Source organism: Notolepis coatsorum (genome assembly GCF_963971535.1).
Source record: "Notolepis coatsorum genome assembly, chromosome: 16".
Lineage (NCBI taxonomy): Eukaryota > Metazoa > Chordata > Actinopteri > Aulopiformes > Paralepididae > Notolepis > Notolepis coatsorum.
In genome coordinates, this window is record NC_140180.1 from 57,246,800 (window position 1) to 57,270,547 (window position 23,748).

The 23,748-nt window shown below is 45.7% G+C and overlaps 1 protein-coding gene across 1 annotated transcript; it reads left to right on the forward strand.

Annotated features, from left to right (window-relative positions):
- Nucleotides 1-273: 273 nt before the first annotated feature.
- LOC311242680 (uncharacterized protein) lies at nt 274-23,401 on the forward strand. Its single transcript, XM_084331681.1, has 5 exons — nt 274-427; nt 559-729; nt 1,408-1,507; nt 14,251-14,381; nt 20,919-23,401. Exons 1-5 carry the CDS (start codon nt 374-376, stop codon nt 21,207-21,209), a joined length of 747 nt encoding a protein of 248 aa, XP_084187807.1. The 5' UTR covers nt 274-373; the 3' UTR covers nt 21,210-23,401.
- The last annotated feature ends 347 nt before the right edge of the window (nt 23,402-23,748 follow it).

Consider the following 23,748-nt stretch of genomic DNA (forward strand, 5'->3'; position numbering starts at 1 on the left):
CCAATTCAGCCATTGGGAGAGAGGGGGCCTGTGACGGTCACATGACCCAAATCAGCCATTGGGACAGAGGGGCCTGACAGTGTGGGGCCTGGCAGTGTGGGGCCTGACAGTGTGGCAGTGGCAGGAGCCCAGTATGGTTCTGCGGGGCTGCAGCTGGATGCATCTCTTCTGCGGGGCTGCAGCTGGATGCATCTCCCGTAGGTTCCCATTGTTGTTTGTCTTGCCATTGGCTGACAGATCTGTCCGCCCTCGCTGGATCGGCGTTGCGACCCAAACGACTAACCTCGTTCCCAGCTTACCCAAACGACTGACGCGCTGTCAAACACCAACATCAACATTGTTGTTGAGTTGAACGCTCTTGTAAAGCAACATCATGGCGAGCAGCAGCATCTTTAAGTTGTTCCGTCCTTCCACCCTTACAATATGCGTGAGTTATTAAATACAAACGTTTCCATTTACTCTCTCTCTGAGCATTGCTATAGTTATACTAGTTGTCAATGTGTCTGTCAGTTCATTGCATGAATGGCCGACTGATTGTGACACTTGCCTCGCTTGCAGACGACCCTCCGATCCGGCTGCCTGTTTCGCCAGAGGACGATAGAGGAGAGATCAGGTACCAGACTGTTTTCTAGCGAAGTTCCCCCGGAGAAAATCAGCCGCTACCCAGTGCCATACAAGAAAGACCTACCGTTCGATATAGTAGCGCTGATGGAAGACGTGGAGACAAAGGTATCAGACATCCATTAGAACTGAAATACTAACGCTAGCACCCCACCCAACCTAGCCCAGTGCCCTCCCGTGGCGTTGGAGTTAACTTTATGATATAATTCGTCCATTGCTATTGTCATCTATGTGGCTCACATGAGGTGCTAGTCGTAGGCTACTATACCACCACGTAGTACTATTGTAGTATCCTGTGGTACGATGTAGTACCATGTGATGATAGCATGTGTAATACAATGTTGTACTTAGTGTGTACCTCGATTTGTCAGCCAGTGGCAGCATTTTTTGATTGATTGATGTCTTTATTGAAGCAATAAAACAGGGATTGTGCAATACAATACAAATAATATCAAGTTGAAGCATCAGGTTGTCATTTAAGGCTTTATGAATTCCAGGCATTTGAACATATCCATTTAATTATCACCACATTCGTTGACTTGTATTCATTTTATTCCAACTTTGTGCTAGAGCTGCACGACTGACAAGTAATTATTGCAATTATTTTACTTGATGTCATGCTTGTTTGTGTATTAATTATGACGAATGGGATTACACATCTGTCAAAATTTGTTGTGGTACTAAGTAACAGGACACTACATTGCACTTACAGGGTACTAGGCTGCTAATAAATTGTTTTACACAAAGCAGCCACCTGTTCTATTTGTTTTTTATTTGTTTTCACAGGGAGGCTTTTTGCCAAATGTCTTCAAGGCCTTGTCCCATAGACCAGCGGAGTTCCGAGCTTTCTTCGCATACTACAATGAACTCATGAACAAAGAGACAGGTGTGTGTGGCCTTTCTAGCCTAGTATTGGAAGCTGTAATCTGAGGTGCAAATATAATTCTTCCTTCAGTCACATTTAGTTTTATCCTGCACCTGGCCTAAAAACAGGTTGGATGTGCAGTGCACACAGCTGCTCTACTGTGTTTGTAGCAGAGCAACCATACCCGAAGCCTTGTAAACAAAGACATCAACACTAGAGTGTGTACTTCTATCTACACAGTACAGCCAAAGCATTCCCATTGCTAGGCAAAAACTCCACCTGTTTTCTACACTGCTTCTTCCTTTGCTGGATTTTCTGCATTACTGTAGAATTACTGCATTACTACATGTGTGTTGTGGAGAAATTCCAAAAAGATTACAAAAGTACGAGTTACTATATGGTAATGGAAGATACATGTGTTGACCTTGCTTGTACATGCATGCATGGATATGTGTGCATTTATGTTTGGTCAACTGTGCCTGGGTACACAGTGGCGCACTGTTGAGTCTATTCATGGGAATATGCAATTGAGTATTCATCACAAACAGTGTCTGAGGAAGGCACACAGCAAGGACACATCTCATCCCAGTCATGGACTGACAGCCCTTGTGCTTCAGGAACAACTTCTTTCCCTCAGCTGTCATCTCGCTGAACTCTGTACCATGATCACCCCCCCCCCCCCCTATACCATAAGCTCTGAACTCTGAACTCCATTACCTATACCCTAGGCTCTGTTACCCATACTGTGCGAACTTTGAACTCTGTTGCCTATACTCAATTTATTCCTACCTACTGCTTTCACTGTCTACAACTGCCCTACACCGTAATCATAATAATCATAACCTCATACTATACTCTACCCATACCACTCTGTAGCATTTACAATAGTGCTGTATATACGGTATTTATACATCTATATTTGCAGCATATATATATATGATATGTAACTATATCCATATCTGTCTGAATATACCTGCATATAATCCTATATACCTACTTGTACACCTGCATATAACCCATGCAACTATCCATGATTGCATGTATAATAATCTGTCTGTACATACCTGCATATAATCCTTTTTACATATCTCTATATCCCTTACCTACTCCTACTAGTTATGCTGCTGGGCAGTACGACTTCCTACCATAGTGTCTTTATACCTGTATCACTGTACATATTAATACTACAACTCTGTAGATACATCTGATTAGTACTATTACTCAGTAGTACTCATTTATATATTTGATGTCCAGTTTAATCACCTGTTCATTGTGATAAAAATGTTGTTGTATAATGACAAGAAATTTGAATCCAATCGAATCTAAAAGAAGGTCCAGGGTTTGAACCCTGACATGGGGAATTTCTGTGTTTGCGTGGGTTTCCTCTGGGTTTCCTCCCCACACCAAAAGAGATGCATGCTAGGTAAACCCTTGATAAAGGTACTGGCATTACAACTGGAGTAGGTCTCCGGCACTTGTGGCGGCCCACCGCTCGTTTCTGAAAAGTTCAGAGGTTTTAAAATGTAAAAAGTGCTCAGCAGCCGCACAAAAATGGCAGAATGCTGTGAAAAAATAACACTTTTTCTCTAGGTGGCTGCATATGCTTGCTCCTCATTGGTTGGGGGGCAGCGGTGGCCTAAAGGTTAGAAAAGCGGGTTTGTGACCAGAAGATCACCAGTTCAATTGATTGATTGATTGATTGATAGAAAACTTTATTAACAGATTGCAGAATGGGTACAGTACAGTACAACTCAATACATACAATTGTTAAGGGGATGCAGACCAGCGAAAGACTTTCGTCTTGTTTACATCAGGGTCCCCCATTTTCAATTCATCATAACATATATGACATACACGACATACAGATAGACAGTACTGCTACATCTATACATTTATGACATACCAGATTTGCTGTACAGACACTGTACAATTGTACAAGCAAAACTGTACATTGGAATATTGACGAAACCATACTTGGTCATTTACTGTACATTGGAGGGGGTTGGGTTAGGACATTTCAATCCCCTGGACCGGCAGGGAAAATCTGGGCGCAGAAATGAACACTCTCCCATCCCTCAATACCAATTGCTGAAGTGCCCTTGAGCAAGTCACTTAACCCCCAACTTCTCCAGTGGAGTTGCTCAATGGCCGACAGTGTCAGACTGTGGTTGTACTGGACACCTTCCAGGTGTGAATGGAACTGTGTGAGTGTCAAGCAGGGCATTGCTGAAAAAGAGCATCCATGCTCCTTTCAAACGATTGAAAAAAGACGCAGGCACTCAAAAAAGACACTCTATGGATACAAGCCCTAACTAATTTCAAGTGTTGGGACCTAAAGGTTAGAGTAGCCAGCTTGTGACCAGAAGGTCGCCGGTTCAATTCCCGGACTGTCAGAAATACGTGGGCAGAGCAGAGGAGATTAATGAAGAATGCTCTCCCCTCCCTCAATGCCCCACCACCAGGTCCCTTTAGCAAGGCACTTAACACCCAGATGCTCCACTGGAGCTGGTCAGTGGGCAGCAATAGAAGACTGCACCGTAGCTCCCAGGTGTGGATGTGTGTTGTTCACTGAGTGTTTATTAATGACGTTGCACCAGGTAGCTCCCAGGTGTGGATGTGTGTTCACTGAGTGTTTATTAACCATGGTGTTGCACCAGGTCGCTCCCAGGTGTGGATGTGTGTTGTTCACTGAGTGTTTATTAACCATGGTGTTGCACCAGGTAGCTCCTGGGCCCTATTCCCCGTACCTGGTTCAACTAAGTCGATCAAGAGTCCCATTATCCAGATTCAATTAACCCGATGTTTGAAGCCGGGATTTTCCTGTTCCTCGAAGGTGGATTCAGTCTCGTTAACTCGAACCAGACTTGATACTCAGGATCAGTGCGCGCGCCCGCCTCAGCTGAGAAGACAGCAAGTGTCGAGAGCAGAAATCCTGTTTTTCTAACGGCATTGATTGATTGATTGATTTAAAACTTTATTAACAGATTGCAGTACGGCTCAATAGCCTCGCCGACAAGTTAAATGCATAATCTATAGGCAAATCTTAAGTCCCTCATTACCCCAATCAATCAGATTATATTTCTTTAAACGTGCCCTGCTGGCAGTAGGTTCATGGAATGGATAATCAAATGAGATCTTGCTAGCGAAAATAATTAGTTCAACTGTTTCAGAATAAGGATACGGCTCTCTTATCCATTGATTGATGTATGGTGGATGTTTTATTTATCTGCACTGTGGTGTGACGGTTTGTCCTTTTGTCTTTCACGCAGACGACCCGCGTTCGAATCCCCCTTCTTCTAGTAATTTTCTTCTTTTTGCAATATAAATACACCAATTTGGTGCACGTTGAGAGCTATATAAAGAATGACATCCTCAATGCATGTAGATTTATAATATTTTAACTTAAAACTAGGCTACTTTTGCGTATAATCATTAATATTATATTCCAAAAAAATTATATTGGAAACGCGGGGTTTCGAACTCGGGTCGCCCGGTTGACTGGATTAAGCACTAGCCGTTGGACCACTGTGCCAGACGGGATATATTCATTGTGTATCCATCAATGGACAAGAAATCTGTGTTTCGAATATTTTTCTTTTGAATGAAGTTTTATCTCTTTATTCTCAAATGCATTTAAGTTTAAGTTTATTTGGATCCCCATTAGCCACAGCAGTGCTGGGGCTATTCTTCCTGGGGTCCATAACACATAAAATACAGTTACAGACGTATACACTCACAACATTTACATGTCATACAGACAATTAAAACAACAATAAAAACCCTTATACACTCATAACATTTACATGACATACAGACCATTAAAACAACAATAAAAACCCTTATACACTCACAACATTTACATGTCATACAGACAATTAAAACAACAATAAAAACCCTAATCAAATTCATAATACAAGATAAAAATATATACGCCTTATGAATTCATAATACAATACAGTAATACCTACTCATAATTAATTCATAATACAATACAGCATAATATACTATTTAGCTTTTACATACATTATCTATGTTCATATCAGCCAATTATACAATATTTTAATAATATATCCCTATCAGACACATGCCTTTTCATCCATATATACCTATCTCTTTATCAGACACATACATTTTCATTTACGTACACACTATCTATTAGGGAATGTCAATTTCTTTGGTTGAAAATGTTGTTTTACCACGATTTTGAAACGGCATTTACTATTCTCCTGCTTAACATGTCTGGGAAGAGAGTTCCATTCCTGCATACCACGGAACATGACAGTTCGCTTCATTGCATTCGACCTCACTTTTGGAAGTGTAAAACCTCGTGCAGAAGCATGTCTGGTGGAATGGTTGTGTCTGTCAAGACTTATTGATAAATTGTTATAAAATTGAGGGGATCTTTGTAACAAGAATATTCCTAGTGAATACAAGGAGTGAGCAGAGTAATTTATGTTTGACAAGTAACCAAGTTAAACAACTGTGCATCGCTGCAACATTAGTTCTGTACTCACAGCGAAGCGCTATACGTGCTGCTTTGTTTTGTACCATTTGTAATTTTTTCAGTTTATTCGTTGTTACATTCGACCATACTGCAGGACAATAGTCAAGATTTGACAAAACCAGAGCTTGAATTACCTGTTTGATAGAATTTAGTGGTAACAAATGAGCACATCTTTTAACAACAGAAATCCCTCTTCCCATTTTCACTACTATATTGTTTATATGGTGTGACCATGACAATTTACTGTCTAATGTTACCCCTAGGAGTTTAGTCTCCTGGACTTGATTAATTACCACATCACTTATCAAAAGTTTCAAGACTGGGTTCGTTCTTAGAGTATGGTTTGAACCGAAAATGATGCTACTTGTCTTTGATATGTTTAGAACTAGTTTGTTATTCTTTATCCATTCCATCACTGATTGCAACTCTGCCTTTAGGACCGTATTTAATTCATTGGCTGTTGAGGCTGATGTGTAAATCGTTGAATCATCCGCATACATAGAAATATAGGACTTATTTAGGACAAGAGGCATGTCATTTGTAAATATGGTGTAGAGCAAAGGCCCAAGGCAACTTCCTTGGGGTACTCCACACCTTACCGTTTTAACTTCTGAGTAACTCTCATTAAAAAAAACTATTTGTTTCCGGTTTGCTAAATAAGTTTGCATCCAAGATAGTGCAGATGAGGAGAAACCGTAACATTCAAGTTTTTTAAGTAAGAATTTGTGATCTATGATGTCGAATGCTGCAGTAAAATCAAGCAAGACAGCTCCAACCATTTTCTTTTTATCTATCTCTGTTATGGTTTGTAACCGACCCCAATCGCACAACACAAGACAGGAATGATGGTTTGCCAAGAAACAGATAATTATTGAACAACAGGGAAATACAGGGAAAAGGGCACTGTCCCTTTAAGGGAGAAAACACAAATACAGGAATCTAATATGAGGGGAAGGAAAGGTAACACTATGGGAAGGTAAGGGAACGCCTTGGGACAGGTTAAGGGAACGCCTTGGGACAGAGGAACTAGAGACTAGGTAAACCAGGGACAAGGAGAACTAGGGAGAGAGGACTAGGGACTAGGAGAGCTAGGGATAGAGGACTAGGGACTAGGAGAACTAGGGATAGAAGACTAGGGACTAGGAGAACTAGGGAAAGAGGACTAGGGACTAGGAGAACTAGGGAAGGAGAACTGGGGACTAGGAGAACAAGGGAAGGAGAACTGGGGACTAGGAGAACAAGGGAAAGAGGACTAGGGACTAGGAGAACTAGGGAAGGAGAACTGGGGACTAGGAGAACAAGGGACAAGGAACTAGCTGGAACTAGAAGGGGAGAACTTGGGACAGGAACTAGGTGGAACTAGAAACAGAGGGGACTGAGGCCCGCGGAGGCGGGCTGGGGTACAGGGAGGAACTGGGGACTGGTGGGAAAACATCTGGGCCGCTCTGCAGGACAGAGGAGAGAGTTAATGCACAAAAGGGAAAAAACAGAGCAGGTGCAGAACAGTCCAAATAACAAAGTGAACAAAGTAATAATATCTTCGTGTGACAAACACACCGGGGGAGATGTAAAGTCCAAAAATACTATTCTAAGTGAGAACCAAAAACAGAGGCATTACGCTGGGAGATGAAATGTCCAAACTAACTAACAGAGGCAATACGCTGGGAGATGAAATGTCCAAACAAACTAACAGAGGCAATACGCTGGGAGAGTGACATCACAATCAAAACTCACCCAGGCGTATGCGTAAAGGTACAGGAACAGCAGCGGGAACGGGGGCAAGGACACTACGCTGGGTGAGTGACATCACAATCAAAACTCACCCAGGCGTGTGCGTAATGGTACGGGGACAGCAACGGGAACGGGGGCAAGGACACTACGCTGGGTGAGTGACATCACAATCAAAACTCACCCAGGCGTGTGCGTAATGGTACGGGGACAGCAACGGGAACGGGGGCAAGGACACTACGCTGGGTGAGTGACATCACAATCAAAACTCACCCAGGCGTGTGCGTAATGGTACGGGGACAGCAACGGGGCGAGGGCATCGCCACCGGGTGGCAGGCTGTCCGAGCCGAGGGACAGAGTGCTGGAACAGTGGCGGTGACGAGGGCATCGTCCACCGGGTAGCCGCTGTCGGAGCCGAGGATCAGAGTGCTGGAACAGTGGCGGTGACGAGGGCATCGTCCACCGGGTAGCCGCTGTCGGAGCCGAGGAACAGAGTGCGCGCCACACCTTGGTGTGCGCGTCGGAACAGGGAGCTGGAAACAGTGGCGGTGGCGAGGATGTCGTCCACCGGGTAGCCACTGTCGGAGCGAGGAACAGAGTGCGCGCCACACCTTGGTGTGCGCGTCGGAACAGGGAGCTGGAACAGTGGCGGTGGCGAGGATGTCGTCCACCGGGTAGCCACTGTCGGAGCGAGGAACAGAGTGCGCGCCACACCTTGGTGTGCGCGTCGGAACAGTGGCGGTGGCGAGAGCGTCGTCCACCGGGTAGCCGCTGTCGGAGCCGAGGAACAGAGTGCGCGCCACACCTTGGTGTGCGCGTCGGGACAGTGGCGGTGGCGAGAGCGTCGTCCACCGGGTAGCCGCTGTCGGAACCGAGAGACGCCTCGGGGTGCGTCTGCGAGGAGGAGTGTGCCAAGCTCGAGGGTCCGGGAGATGCGCGTCAGTGCGCTGGAACGGAGGAGCGTGCCAAGCTCGAGGGTCCGGGAAATGCGCGTCAGTGCGCTGGAACGGAGGAGCGTGCCAAGCTCGAGGGTCCGGGAGATGCGCGTCAGTGCGCTGGAACGGAGGAGCGTGCCAAGCTCGAGGGTCCGGGAGATGCGCGTCAGTGCGCTGGAACGGAGGAGCGTGCCAAGCTCGAGGGTCCGGGAGATGCGCGTCAGTGCGCTGGAACGGAGGAGCGTGCCAAGCTCGAGGGTCCGGGAGATGCGCGTCAGTGCGCTGGAACGGAGGAGCGTGCCAAGCTCGAGGGTCCGGGAGATGCGCGTTGGTCTAGATGTGCGTCAGGACGAACAGCTGCGCTGGGGTCTGCAGTGGAACGCTGAGGTGCCTCCCGTGGAAGTTACAGGGAGCGCAGAACAGTCTCCTCCACAGGCTACGGCGACAGCAGACGAAGGCTGGAGCAAAACATCTCAAGGCTGGAGAGGTCCATCTTACAGCATTGGTAGACCAGAGGATCTCCCGAAAAGAGTCTAGATGTTAGGAATATGACTCGGCATGAATACAACACGACCCCACGCCAAAACGAGGGGAAGCGCCCTGGTATTTAAAGCCCACAGGGGGACTAATTAGCCTGCCACCACAGGTGCGAGAGATAATAGAATATCAAACAGGTGTGGCCACTAAGGGTAAGGAACGAGAGGGTGGGGGCTAGAGAGAGTGAGTAGGGAATTCCTAACAGTAGGCTTAAAGAAGACAGAGAATAGGGAATTCCTAACAGTAGGCTTAAAGAAGACAGAGAATAGGGAATTCCTAACAGTAGGCTTAAAGAAGACAGAGAAAAGGTAGTGAGCAGCGGGCAAAACCTCACAGTATCCCCCCCTCCAACGGGAGCCACCCGGCGACCCAAAACAAATACAGACAGAGTGGCAGGGGGACAAAACAAGAGGTACTGGCCAAGCCAGCAGGGGAAGCCACCACAAGAGTGGGGCTAGCAAAAGAAACAGGGTCGCCGAGGGGTAACTAGGGTAGCAGAGGGGCAACTGGGGGAACTGGTCTAGAGGAACTGGTCTAGAGGAACTGGGTCTAGAGAACTAGTCTAGAGGAACTGGTCTAGAGAACTGGTCTAGAGAACTGGTCTAGAGAACTAAGGGGCAAGCAGGGTAGCAAAGGGGTAACCATGGAAGCACCGGGAAAGGGCTAGCAGAGGGAAGGTTAGCTGCCAGGGCACTGATAGCTACAGGGCCTATGCTAGCTGTACTGCTACATCAACATAGAGGCTGCGCAAGCTGCCGGAGCCAGGCTAGCAGACAGGGCTGGACCAGCATGAGAGCACAAGCTAGCTGGAAGGACAGTCCTAGCTGTGTGAGAAAAACTACACAAAAAAGTGGAGGCCATGCAGAGGGACCGGGTTAGCTGCTTGGGCCTGGCTAGCTACAGGGCCCATGCCAGCTGCAAGGCTGCATTAACATAGAGGCTGTGCTAACAGCCGGGGCCAAGCTAGCAGACCGGGGCCATGCAGAGGGAAACAAGAAAAAAAAAGGCAAACTCAACATACACAGTCTGTGCTGGCTGGGGTCGTAGACTTGGTGGGGTCGTACTGTTATGGTTTGTAACCGACCCCAATCGCACAACACAAGACAGGAATGATGGTTTGCCAAGAAACAGATAATTATTGAACAACAGGGAAATACAGGGAAAAGGGCACTGTCCCTTTAAGGGAGAAAACACAAATACAGGAATCTAATATGAGGGGAAGGAAAGGTAACACTATGGGAAGGTAAGGGAACGCCTTGGGACAGGTTAAGGGAACGCCTTGGGACAGAGGAACTAGAGACTAGGTAAACCAGGGACAAGGAGAACTAGGGAGAGAGGACTAGGGACTAGGAGAGCTAGGGATAGAGGACTAGGGACTAGGAGAACTAGGGATAGAAGACTAGGGACTAGGAGAACTAGGGAAAGAGGACTAGGGACTAGGAGAACTAGGGAAGGAGAACTGGGGACTAGGAGAACAAGGGAAGGAGAACTGGGGACTAGGAGAACAAGGGAAAGAGGACTAGGGACTAGGAGAACTAGGGAAGGAGAACTGGGGACTAGGAGAACAAGGGACAAGGAACTAGCTGGAACTAGAAGGGGAGAACTTGGGACAGGAACTAGGTGGAACTAGAAACAGAGGGGACTGAGGCCCGCGGAGGCGGGCTGGGGTACAGGGAGGAACTGGGGACTGGTGGGAAAACATCTGGGCCGCTCTGCAGGACAGAGGAGAGAGTTAATGCACAAAAGGGAAAAAACAGAGCAGGTGCAGAACAGTCCAAATAACAAAGTGAACAAAGTAATAATATCTTCGTGTGACAAACACACCGGGGGAGATGTAAAGTCCAAAAATACTATTCTAAGTGAGAACCAAAAACAGAGGCATTACGCTGGGAGATGAAATGTCCAAACTAACTAACAGAGGCAATACGCTGGGAGATGAAATGTCCAAACAAACTAACAGAGGCAATACGCTGGGAGAGTGACATCACAATCAAAACTCACCCAGGCGTATGCGTAAAGGTACAGGAACAGCAGCGGGAACGGGGGCAAGGACACTACGCTGGGTGAGTGACATCACAATCAAAACTCACCCAGGCGTGTGCGTAATGGTACGGGGACAGCAACGGGAACGGGGGCAAGGACACTACGCTGGGTGAGTGACATCACAATCAAAACTCACCCAGGCGTGTGCGTAATGGTACGGGGACAGCAACGGGAACGGGGGCAAGGACACTACGCTGGGTGAGTGACATCACAATCAAAACTCACCCAGGCGTGTGCGTAATGGTACGGGGACAGCAACGGGGCGAGGGCATCGCCACCGGGTGGCAGGCTGTCCGAGCCGAGGGACAGAGTGCTGGAACAGTGGCGGTGACGAGGGCATCGTCCACCGGGTAGCCGCTGTCGGAGCCGAGGATCAGAGTGCTGGAACAGTGGCGGTGACGAGGGCATCGTCCACCGGGTAGCCGCTGTCGGAGCCGAGGAACAGAGTGCGCGCCACACCTTGGTGTGCGCGTCGGAACAGGGAGCTGGAAACAGTGGCGGTGGCGAGGATGTCGTCCACCGGGTAGCCACTGTCGGAGCGAGGAACAGAGTGCGCGCCACACCTTGGTGTGCGCGTCGGAACAGGGAGCTGGAACAGTGGCGGTGGCGAGGATGTCGTCCACCGGGTAGCCACTGTCGGAGCGAGGAACAGAGTGCGCGCCACACCTTGGTGTGCGCGTCGGAACAGTGGCGGTGGCGAGAGCGTCGTCCACCGGGTAGCCGCTGTCGGAGCCGAGGAACAGAGTGCGCGCCACACCTTGGTGTGCGCGTCGGGACAGTGGCGGTGGCGAGAGCGTCGTCCACCGGGTAGCCGCTGTCGGAACCGAGAGACGCCTCGGGGTGCGTCTGCGAGGAGGAGTGTGCCAAGCTCGAGGGTCCGGGAGATGCGCGTCAGTGCGCTGGAACGGAGGAGCGTGCCAAGCTCGAGGGTCCGGGAGATGCGCGTCAGTGCGCTGGAACGGAGGAGCGTGCCAAGCTCGAGGGTCCGGGAGATGCGCGTCAGTGCGCTGGAACGGAGGAGCGTGCCAAGCTCGAGGGTCCGGGAGATGCGCGTCAGTGCGCTGGAACGGAGGAGCGTGCCAAGCTCGAGGGTCCGGGAGATGCGCGTCAGTGCGCTGGAACGGAGGAGCGTGCCAAGCTCGAGGGTCCGGGAGATGCGCGTCAGTGCGCTGGAACGGAGGAGCGTGCCAAGCTCGAGGGTCCGGGAGATGCGCGTTGGTCTAGATGTGCGTCAGGACGAACAGCTGCGCTGGGGTCTGCAGTGGAACGCTGAGGTGCCTCCCGTGGAAGTTACAGGGAGCGCAGAACAGTCTCCTCCACAGGCTACGGCGACAGCAGACGAAGGCTGGAGCAAAACATCTCAAGGCTGGAGAGGTCCATCTTACAGCATTGGTAGACCAGAGGATCTCCCGAAAAGAGTCTAGATGTTAGGAATATGACTCGGCATGAATACAACACGACCCCACGCCAAAACGAGGGGAAGCGCCCTGGTATTTAAAGCCCACAGGGGGACTAATTAGCCTGCCACCACAGGTGCGAGAGATAATAGAATATCAAACAGGTGTGGCCACTAAGGGTAAGGAACGAGAGGGTGGGGGCTAGAGAGAGTGAGTAGGGAATTCCTAACAGTAGGCTTAAAGAAGACAGAGAATAGGGAATTCCTAACAGTAGGCTTAAAGAAGACAGAGAATAGGGAATTCCTAACAGTAGGCTTAAAGAAGACAGAGAAAAGGTAGTGAGCAGCGGGCAAAACCTCACAATCTCTTTCAGCCAATCATCCGTCATTTGGGTTAAAGCAGTCGCTGTTGAATGTCCTTCACGATATGCATGTTGAAAATCAGTGGTCAATGTGTTAAAAGAAAAGTAGCTTTTAATCTGTTCACTTACTATTCTTTCCATCAGTTTACTCAAAACTGGCAGTAAACTTATGGGACGACTATTAGATCCTGAGAATGGCAATTTCAAATTTTTTGGCAGTGGTATTACTTTGGCAGTTTTCCACTGCATTAATGTGATGTCAACGGCTCATTCAATTTCTCAAATCCGTCAAACAGCGCATCTCATCAGACATTTTAATCCCAGTTACAATATCACACAAAAACCACAATCCACGCATAGACACTTCAATTTTATGCTTGAATGAAACACAATCCGGGCGCTTCGTTAAGCAAATCTAAAGCGGAGAATATATGAAACTAATCAGAGCCAAACGGCCGATAGGTTTCATTCATTAAAAATATCCCCGCGGGATTCACATTTGCAATGCGCCGTTATTAAAATAACCACATGCAGCGTGTATCGCGACTCCGAGCGCCGTATATGACGTGCATTATTTTATTTAGGACAAAGTAAATCTATAGGCTCAATATGATTTATTATCAGCATTTAGTTCTATTATTATACATTTCAAAAGCCCCCTCTAGGAAAACGAAGCACAAAAACATAATTCAGAATGGTATAATGGTTCTAGACTGTGAGAAATATTTCAGGAAGCGAGCTGCATTTCTTTGCGGGGGCGTGGCCATGGTTCATCCAGCTAACTGAACTAAACCCTGCTCCCGACCAGGCTCAAACTTTTTGATCTGTTGTCATGGTGATTTAGACAATCGAGCGTCGGGGAACAGAAAGGTCCGGCTTAAGTCAGGCTATGCTGGAGATTATCCGGCTAACTCAGTTAGCCAGGTACGGGGAACGGGGCCCAGGTGTGGATGTGTGTTGTTCACTGAGTGTTTATTAACCATGGTGTTGCACCAGGTAGCTCCCAGGTGTGGATGTGTGTTGTTCACCGAGTGTTGATTAACCATGGTGTTGCACCAGGTCGCTCCCAGGTGTGGAGTGGATGTGTGTTGTTCACTGAGTGTTTATTAACCATGGTGTTGCACCAGGTCGCTCCCAGGTGTGGATGTGTGTTAACTGGGAGTGTTTATTAACCATGGCATTGCTGAAAGAGGGCATACACGCTCAGCAAATCTACCCGGGGTAAAGGTTTGAAATCAGTTGTGTGTTTTATTTTCCAGGTGGACTGACTAAGGCAGACCGGGAGCTGATAGTTGTGGCCACCAGTATCTACAACAAGTGCCTCTACTGCGTGGTATCCCACAGTGCACTGCACCGCATCTACTCCAAGAAGCCCACTCTTGCTGACCAGGTATATGGCGGCATATCATCTTCAGGTCAATAATTTAGACTGAGATTAAAGTACAGATACCCCCAGTGCCCTTTCTTTTTTTTTAAACTTTGACCAGTCAGCTGGTTCTTTTCGCGTTTATTGCTTTTTCTGGTCAAGTATGACCGACAGAAACAGGTTGAATGGGGGTATAGATGCGGGGAAAGACACTCTGAGAAAGTACGGCTTGTCCGGGAGTCGAACTCGCTACCCCAGATCCGTGACGCGCACGGTTGTCCCCGACGCCGAAATAGCGTTCGAGGTACGCGGTGAGCTACTGGAGCTCCCCCCAGTGCCCTTTCACATAATGGTTTGTCTACTTACAGTATTTGATGGGAAGCACCCTCAGCACTCACCCACGGGCTCGATCTCATTCCATTCACTACACCCTCACCCTATCCACTCTGTGCGTTCATGTGAAGTGTTTGCCATACTAAAGAGCATCCCGAACTGATTTGCGGGGAGGTGGATTGGACAATAGAAGTCTTCAACAGCGAGTGTGCATTGATGCTGTTGTTCAAGACAGACCATTTAGACTCGCCCGGTGTTACATGCTTTGTAACACAGTTTCGGCCTTTTCAGGACAAGCTAGCATAAAACAGCTGGTACCTCCGGATTACTCAAGATACCTAGTTTCCAATGATACTTCTATCTAGCTTTAGCCCACTACAACCAGTGTTAATTTAGTCAACTAAAATGGTGACGAAAGATCTTCGTCAACGAAGGTTTTTTTCACGAGGACAACAAGACGTGACGTCACGTTATTGAAGACCATGTCACGCTAACGAGACTAAATAGTTTATTAAATATCGTTGACCACAACTGAGGACACAAAAATGTAATTTACAAAAACCAGGACGAAATTTCTCTTCATGTATGTTGATATTGTTGACTAAAACAAGACGAGACAAAATAATTATAACTTTTTTTAACACATCCAGCGCCAAAAACGCTGTCCAGCGTTATTGCCCGACATGCGTTGTCTGCCAAGATCGCTGTACAGCGTTTTTGAGATCAATATTAAATTTTTTCGCCATGGCATTCATAATTCATCCAGCCAACCCCCGATGCCCTAGCCGCCTAGCGGGACCCTAGATGTGACTGCAACGGCTCAATACCGCCGCCTGGTGGATGGTCGGGCAAGTTACACTCTCGCAAAAACCGGAAGTGCCATCTGTGCATCGAGGAAATTCCTCCGGCAGTCACATCTCGCTACGGGACTCCTGACAGACACTATAGTACATATGGATCGCTTTCTAAACTTAATAATCGATATGATTTCGGCGTTTATTGCGCCATACAAACCGGAAATGGACCTAGGCGATCGGCGTCGAATAATTGGAATCTTTCACCGCCAGTCTCATCGGCCCACGGTAAGGTGAATATATAACGTTATTTTCAGCCCGATTGTTTATTCATTTCACTGCAAACCATCTGATCAATATATCACCCATACTACATAAAGCCGTTACTGATGATCAAGGAATTATAAACGACCCCCCCCCCCCTTTCCTCCACGCATGATGAAGCATAATGTATACCGATCATATACATTTGAATTTTTTAATATAGCGTGTATGGGAAAGAAACGGCAATCGATAATCTATCATATGCGCTTGGGCCTATAACTAGCGTTTTTGGAATTACAGCAGAAAAGATTAAAAACATACTTATATTCTCGAAGGTATTAACACAACAATGTATGAATGAAAAAGTATAACGTTCCCACATCCTGAACGATAGATAATCGATGTTGAATGGGCCATAGTAATGTCAATATAGCAATACAATTTTAAAAGTTATAGCCCTGCAAAGAAGGTAAACATCTCCATAGACTTTTAACGGTGGCAGAGAGGGGTATGAGATGGGCACAATGCCCGGCGGTCAATGTGTTAATGCCCTCGTCCCGAGTTGAGCAGTGTGACGGGGAGCTATGTTATTAGCATTAGCTGAAGCGCTATTTGAAAAGCTAGTTTTAGCTTAACGTTACCTTGGCTAAAGTTGGGACTATTCATAATCCAGCTGCAGACCTGCAAGCAAAGTACAGCAAGTTGGCAAAGGAGTATTCCAAGGTAAATCACTTTTTCACCAGTAACGTTACATTATTTCCATCTAGCTCACGCTAACTGGCTAACCTAGCTCATGCTAATGTGGCTAACTGATCGACCTCTCGCACACAATTAATGACATGTTGCGGACAGCCATACCGGTGACAATGTTTAGCTTTTAGTGCCAAATGATAAGAGTCTGAGGCGGAGTCTCAAAAGAGAATGTTGAATATTTATTGTGCATTTAAAATCACAACAGAGCCTCTGCTACTACAGTAGCTAACCTAAACAGAGCCTTCTGGATAGGAGGAAGTGCGCAACAACGTATAATGTCCGTGTGGAACCAATGTGCCAACAACCTTTCCGTGGGTGAAGCATAGTTGAGCATAGAACTTTTACTGATACTAATACTAATCTATACAATCACCTGTTGTTGAATAAATACCATTACTTTCTAGTTATTACTAAAAAACAGTATATAAAACAGTAGCTGTAAAAAAGAAAAGAAAAAAAAGTTTTATAATTTATATAATATATATATATGTTTTGTACATTAACACATTCCCTGCCACGCTTATATCCATCAATGTTTGATCACTGCCACCAGTCTAAGCCTATGGAGATGTTTACCTTCTTTGCAGGGCTATAACCTTTTAAATTGTATTGCTAAATTGACATTACTATGGCCCATTCAACATCGATTATCTATCGTTCAGGATGTAGAAACGTTTTACTTTTTCATTCATAGATTCATACGAAAATACCGTCTAGAACATAGGTGTCAAACTCATGGCCCGCGGGCCAAATGCGGCCCGCCACGTCATTTAATGTGGCCCCCAAGAGCTCTGGTAAAAAAAAGAAAAAAACGTTTTTTTCTTTTTTTTATAAACATTAATCTTGGGTTAAAAAATAGCGGCGTTAAAATAATTGTGGGTTAATGCGTTAATAAAGCTTTAACTTTGACGGCCTTAGTTATTACACATTCTTACACATACATGTATGTTGAACATCTGAGGTATTGATGAAGTAACAAAGGAAAAAAGCCAAAAGCACTTACTCCTCAGACATTCTTTGACAATTTTACAGCCCAAAATACAAAAAAGATCCAGGCGGAATAGGTAACAAAGGGTTGAAGAAATATTGTCTGAACTGTCAGATGCAAACTGGCTGTGTGACATAACCGAGCATCTCGCTCAATTGAATAAGAAGCTGTAGGGACGCAAACAAGTCCCACCCAAAACTTGACCAATATAGTTGTGAACTGAGACAACCCTTATTTTGTTATTTTTTAGTACAGTTACAGCTGTGTGTTCATGCAGACACATAATAGCAATTTCATTACGAATTGAAAATGGTGGACCCTGATGTAAACAAGTCGAAAGTCTTTCTCTGGTCTGCATCCCCTTAACAATTGTGTATTGAGCTGTACTGTACTGTACCCATTCTGCAATCTGTTAATTAAAGTTAATTAAACTATCTTCCATTAGTTGGATGTATGGCCTCTGCAAGGTTGTGTGCAGCCATTTGTTTTTGTAACATCTGCTACATCTGTCCCACGTGTTCTTTGCAGCTCAGTTGTTAGTTCTGCCCCTCTTGACTGTGACAAAAAGGTTTTGAACAAACTTAATGTCATAGCTTGTATTTGATGATCTTCTTCTTTGTTATTTACTTGAATGGTTTGATCATTGATTAATGGAGTAATATGAGGTTCTGATAAACAAAAATTATTTGTTAAAATAACATAAGCTAACATATTTTTACATCTATGCAAATGCATATGCAATATGTATAACTTTAATAAGTAATAAATACAGAAACAACATGTTTAACAATATGTAAATGAGTAGCTACATTTATTTTACATTACATTAACATTTATACGGTCTTTGGCCCTTTGAGGGCAACCATAATGCTGATGTGGCCCTCTGTGAAAATGAGTTTGACACCCCTGGTCTAGAATATAAATATGTTTTTGTCGTTTTCTGCAGTAATTCCTAGAACGTGAGATATAGGCATAAACGCATATATAGATTATCAAATGCCGTTTGTTGGCGATACACGCTATATTAAAAATTTCAACTGTACATGATCCTAAACGTTATGACTTATCATGCGCGGATGAACAGGGGGGGGGGGTCGTTTATAATTCCGTGATCGTCAGTAAATTCTTTATGTAGTATGGGTGATATATTGATCAGAGCAGTTTGCATGGATAATAATAAACAAACGTGCTGAAAATGACGTCAGCGTCCTCTTACCGTTCGACGATGAGACTGGAGGAAAAATATCCCACTTATTTGACTGCGACCTCCTAAATCCATTTCCGGTTTGTATAATCATAATAAACGCCCAAATCGTATCGATTATTGCGTTATGGCAGCGATCGCTACACACGGACGTGTGTCTACAGTCCCGCAACAATATGCGAGTGCCGGACGCATTTGCCAGATGCACCGGAGATCTCCAGAGATCCACTTCCGGTTGCAACTCGCCGATCATCCACCAGGCGGCAGTATTGAAGCGTTGCAGAGTTGTGCAGGCTCCCACTGCATCAGACCAGGCTCTGTGAGGGAATTATGAATAACATGGCGAAAAATGAAATATAATCTCAATAACGTTGTACGCCGTGGAATGGCAGAATTCGCATGAACTTGAAACACGTCGTAAGCCGTTTCCGGCGTGGGATGTGTTAACTAAAAATAGACAAATGTAATCCGTTTTCGTCAACAAAATCTAAAACAAAAAAGACAAAATTGAGACAAAAACTGACTAAGACTAAAATGCTCAGACATTTAGTTGACTACATTTACATTTACATTTAGTCATTTAGCTGACGCTTTTATCCAAAGCGACTTACAAGTTCTGTGCGACAAGACAGCAAGAAGGGTATAACTCTATCAGCTGAGTAACAATGTTCATCAAAGTGTTGCGTGTTACAGTGTAGGTTAGTTTATTAGGACAAGTGCATGACATTAAGGTTAGTCGGGGTTAGATTTTTTTTTTTTTTTATCATTTCAGATAATGGTTGAAGAAGTGAGTCTTTAGTCGACGGCGAAAGATTGGACGGGATTCGGCTGTCCTAACTGGGATGGGTAGTTCATTCCACCATTGTGGGGCAAGGACTGAGAATAGGCGGCTTCTCTTTGATGACCCTCCGGGAGCTTGGATAGGAGTAGATCTGAGGCGGCCAGAAGACGCAGAGCGTAGGGGTCTTGAGGGTGTGTAGTTAGAGACCATTGACCGGAGGTAGGCGGGAGCGGTTCCCTTTGCCGCACGGTATGCTAGGTCGAGGGCCTTGAAGCGGATACGTGCAGCAATGGGGAGCCAGTGCAGGTCCCTAAGAAGTGGGGTGACATGGGCTGACTTCGGTAGGTTTGAGATCAGGCGGGCCGCTGCATTTTGAATGAGTTGAAGAGGCTTGGTGGCAGTGGCCGGGAGGCCAGCTAGCAGTGCGTTGCAGTAGTCGAGGCGGGAGATGACTGTTGATTGGACGAGGAGTTGGGTGGCTTCTTTTGTCAGGAAGGGGCGTATCCTTCTGACGTTGCTCAGGAGGAATCTGCAGGTTCTGGTTGTCGCTGCGATGTGAGCAGAGAAGTTCAACTGGTCGTCGAGGACAACACCAAGGTTCTTGGCGGTCGGCGACGCGGTCACAGCTGCATTCTCGACTGTGATGGAGAGGTCGGTCAGGGGGGAGGATTTGGCCGGCAGGTGGAGCAATTCTGTTTTGCTTAGGTTCAGTTTGAGGTGGTTGGTCGTCATCCAGGCGGAGATGTCGGACAGACAGGCCGAGATCCGCTCAGAGACGTGGATATCTGAGGGAGGGAAGGAGAGGAAGAGTTGAGTATCATCGGCATAACAATGATATGAGAAGCCATGAGATGTGATAATGTTACCCAGTGATTTAGTGTAGAGGGAGAAGAGAAGGGGTCCTAGGACCGAGCCCTGGGGGACACCCGTCCGGAGGTGTCTGACTAAACGAAAAATAAATGAAGATTACTAAATATGATGAAAACTAAAAAGGAGCACTTGCCACATGACTAAGACTAAAACTAAAATGAAAATAGCTGCCAAAATTAACACTGACTACAACCCCTTAAAAACAGTAATGCTGACCGCATCGCTGAAGATACAGCCGGTTTAATGGCGGATAAGTCTAAATGGTACTCATTTGCCGGCCCATTAAAACAATAACAAAATAGTGATATGGCTAACATAGTTTGTAGCAGTTTGTAGCTATTCTGAAGCTAGAACAAAGATATAGGTATCACTGGAAACTATTTTGGTAGTCCAAGGTCACTGTGACCTCACGCCCATCCCATTCTCTTGTTACAAATGGAATAACAATGCATCACTGAATTTACTTAATTGTCCATTGTGTGTTGCTGTCCTTTCCTATGGATGTGAAGAAGAAGGTCTTTGCTTGTCTTCACCTGGTCTTACTCCAACTCTTCTCCCTGTCCCCTCCGCCCAGGTCATAGTGAACTATGAGCACGCAGAGCTGTCTCCTCGGGAGCGGGCCATGCTGGACTACGCCATGGCCGTGTGTCGCAGTGACACCATCACGGAAGACCACTTCCTGGCCCTGGAGGAATCAGGCTTCGATCGCGAGGACGCCTGGGACATCGGCGCCATTGCTGCTTTCTTCGCCATGTCAAACCGCCTCGCCCACATCACTGACATGAGGCCCAACACTGAGTTCTACAACATGGGCCGCGTTCCACGGGGAAAGGGCAAGGATAAGGGCGAAGGAGAGGGCAAGTGAGAGGCAGCGGCGATTCAGGCTGTTGATCGTCAAGCTCTTCACTGGTAAACACAGGTGACGCTCTGAGACTGGACAATAACAACACATTTCAAGTCTTGGGCAGCATCCAAATGTGTTGCTTTATTGTGCCTTGCTGCGTGGAGTAAAACCCTTTCTGTGTGATAATTGAATACCCCAGACGAAGAACCATATAACTCTGTTTTTAGTTTTTAGAGGAACAATGTTTTCCAACATTATGATGGTCGGAGTGTTTTGTACATTCATCTCAGAACCATTTGTTATGCAAAAAATTAAAGATCCTTTTGTGCACAATTACATTCTGGACATTAACATCCAGGTAGAGTCAATGGTACCCAGAGGAGGATGAATTGTGTTTATGTGATTTGGAAGAAAGTAAAATGCCATATACCGCTGCTAATTTCTTTTGGTGAAATGATTGTGAACGTTTTTAACTGTGTTTCGGGAAAGGTATTTTCTTTGTGACAAAGTTTAGTTTATAAAGCATAGGTGAAAAGATAACATCTTGTTTGGAGTATGGAGTATGTGTACTGGTATTGATTTGTATGTTGATTTTTATGTTGCACACTATTGCATTGTTAGTGTCTTGTAAGTCCCTGTTGGCTGGGCACCTTGGGATGCATTACATCCCTTAAGTAAATACAAATAATCAAACGGGTGTTGGCTGAATACAATATAGAATTAGATCATTTGAGGCGGCTGGGTGGCGCAGTGGTCTAAGCGCTCGTCACCAACGCGGGAGACACCGGTATCGAATCCGGCTGTCAGCGCTGCCTCCGGCTTGAGCCGGCCGTCATACTGACTCAATTGGCAGAGTCAGCGGGAGGGGAGTCGATGGGTGGTAATCTGGTCGTTGTAAACAGCAACTCCTACAGGTCGGTCAGGGCACCTGCACAGCAAGAACAGGAGATGATGTCGAGGGTAGTGTGAGCCTCCCACACGTTACACCTCGCCAATGAGAGTCCGCGCTGGCAGGTGAAAAGAAGTGGCTGGCTGACTCTGCATGTATCGGAGGGGACATGCGATAGATTCTTCAACCCTCCCTACGACCGACCAGTGGGGGGCACATGCGAGCAACAATCAAGACAGGGGAGGGGGGAATTGGCACGACTAAATTGGGATGGGAGAAAAACAGAAAAAGGAGAAAAAGTGGATCAAAAAAAGAATTAGATCATTTGAGATACAATAAACGTTTTTTCCATTAGAGAAAAACAAAATAATGTGTCATGTTATCTTGGAAATTCTCTGATACCAATAGGGAGGTGTAGTCTGAGGTCACTTTGGACTGCCTGCGCGGTCCACCCGTATAGGGATTTATCATTGGGAAAATGGATTATCCGCTATTGTAATAATTATGCCTCATGAACATTGGCAAGCTTTCCATTTTTGCACAAAATGAGTTCCCTTCTATCACTAACATTGTTTAAGCATTTTTGGTTGAAATCAAATTTGACGTAATTATTTTACGATTAATTGCGAATACTTTCATGTTGAGCTATAGATTGTGTATGAATACACACAGAAAGGTACACCATGCAAATGTTCATGCTTTATTTGTTTTAAACGAGACGATTTAGAAATGGGCAATGGGGAAATACATTTGAATCGAGGTGGACCACCCTGAAACAACAATGACGTAACCACTACACCTCCCTATACCCTACTTTAACCTGGCATCAGCCCGATATCCCATACCTGTATTGGTGTCTATGCATCACTAAAAACCAGACATCCCATACCTGTATTTGTGTCCACGCATCACTAAAAACCAGACATCCCATACCTGTATTTGTGTCCACGCATCACTAAAAACCAGACATCCCATACGTGTGTGCCTGGCTCTGTGTCAGTCCTCCATTCTCTGTTACTGCTTACCTTTATATTTGTGCAGATACATTTTATAGGAGACATAATCAAGATTTTAAAAACAAACTACTGTTGCATCCATGTGTCTAACCATAATAATCAAACTGAGTTGGTGTTTAACTGTCTTTGAATTGTGATAAGAGGCCTATTTTCTAAAAACGAATAAAAGGGCTCTTTATTTTGACATGTTAATCCCTATCCATTGTTCCTCAGTAACCTTGCAGCACATCTTGAACAGAACACTGCTGTGATATGTAAATCCTCACCTTGCTTTCTAAATAAATATATTTTCTGATTATACCAAGCGACATTTGCTTCTTCCATTTTACAGCCTTATAGTCTTTCACCCATAAAGATAATGCAGCAATGCCCCTTGAGAATAGTCAACTTTATATTAAACAGATTGCCTACGGATGGGCCATAACTGTCTCATTACTCGAAAATCATTCAATTGTATCTAGATTTTTATTTTTGGTGAAGTATTCCCTTCCACCACTAGGTGGGAGAATACTCCTTTATTTGATGCATACAAAACAAAACCAATGAATTGCATTGTGTTCCGGCTGCTGGTAACTTATTTAGACTATACATAAACTGAGAGGTTATTCTGATCACACACCAATCAATTCATTATTTGTGTGTGTGTTTGAGAGAG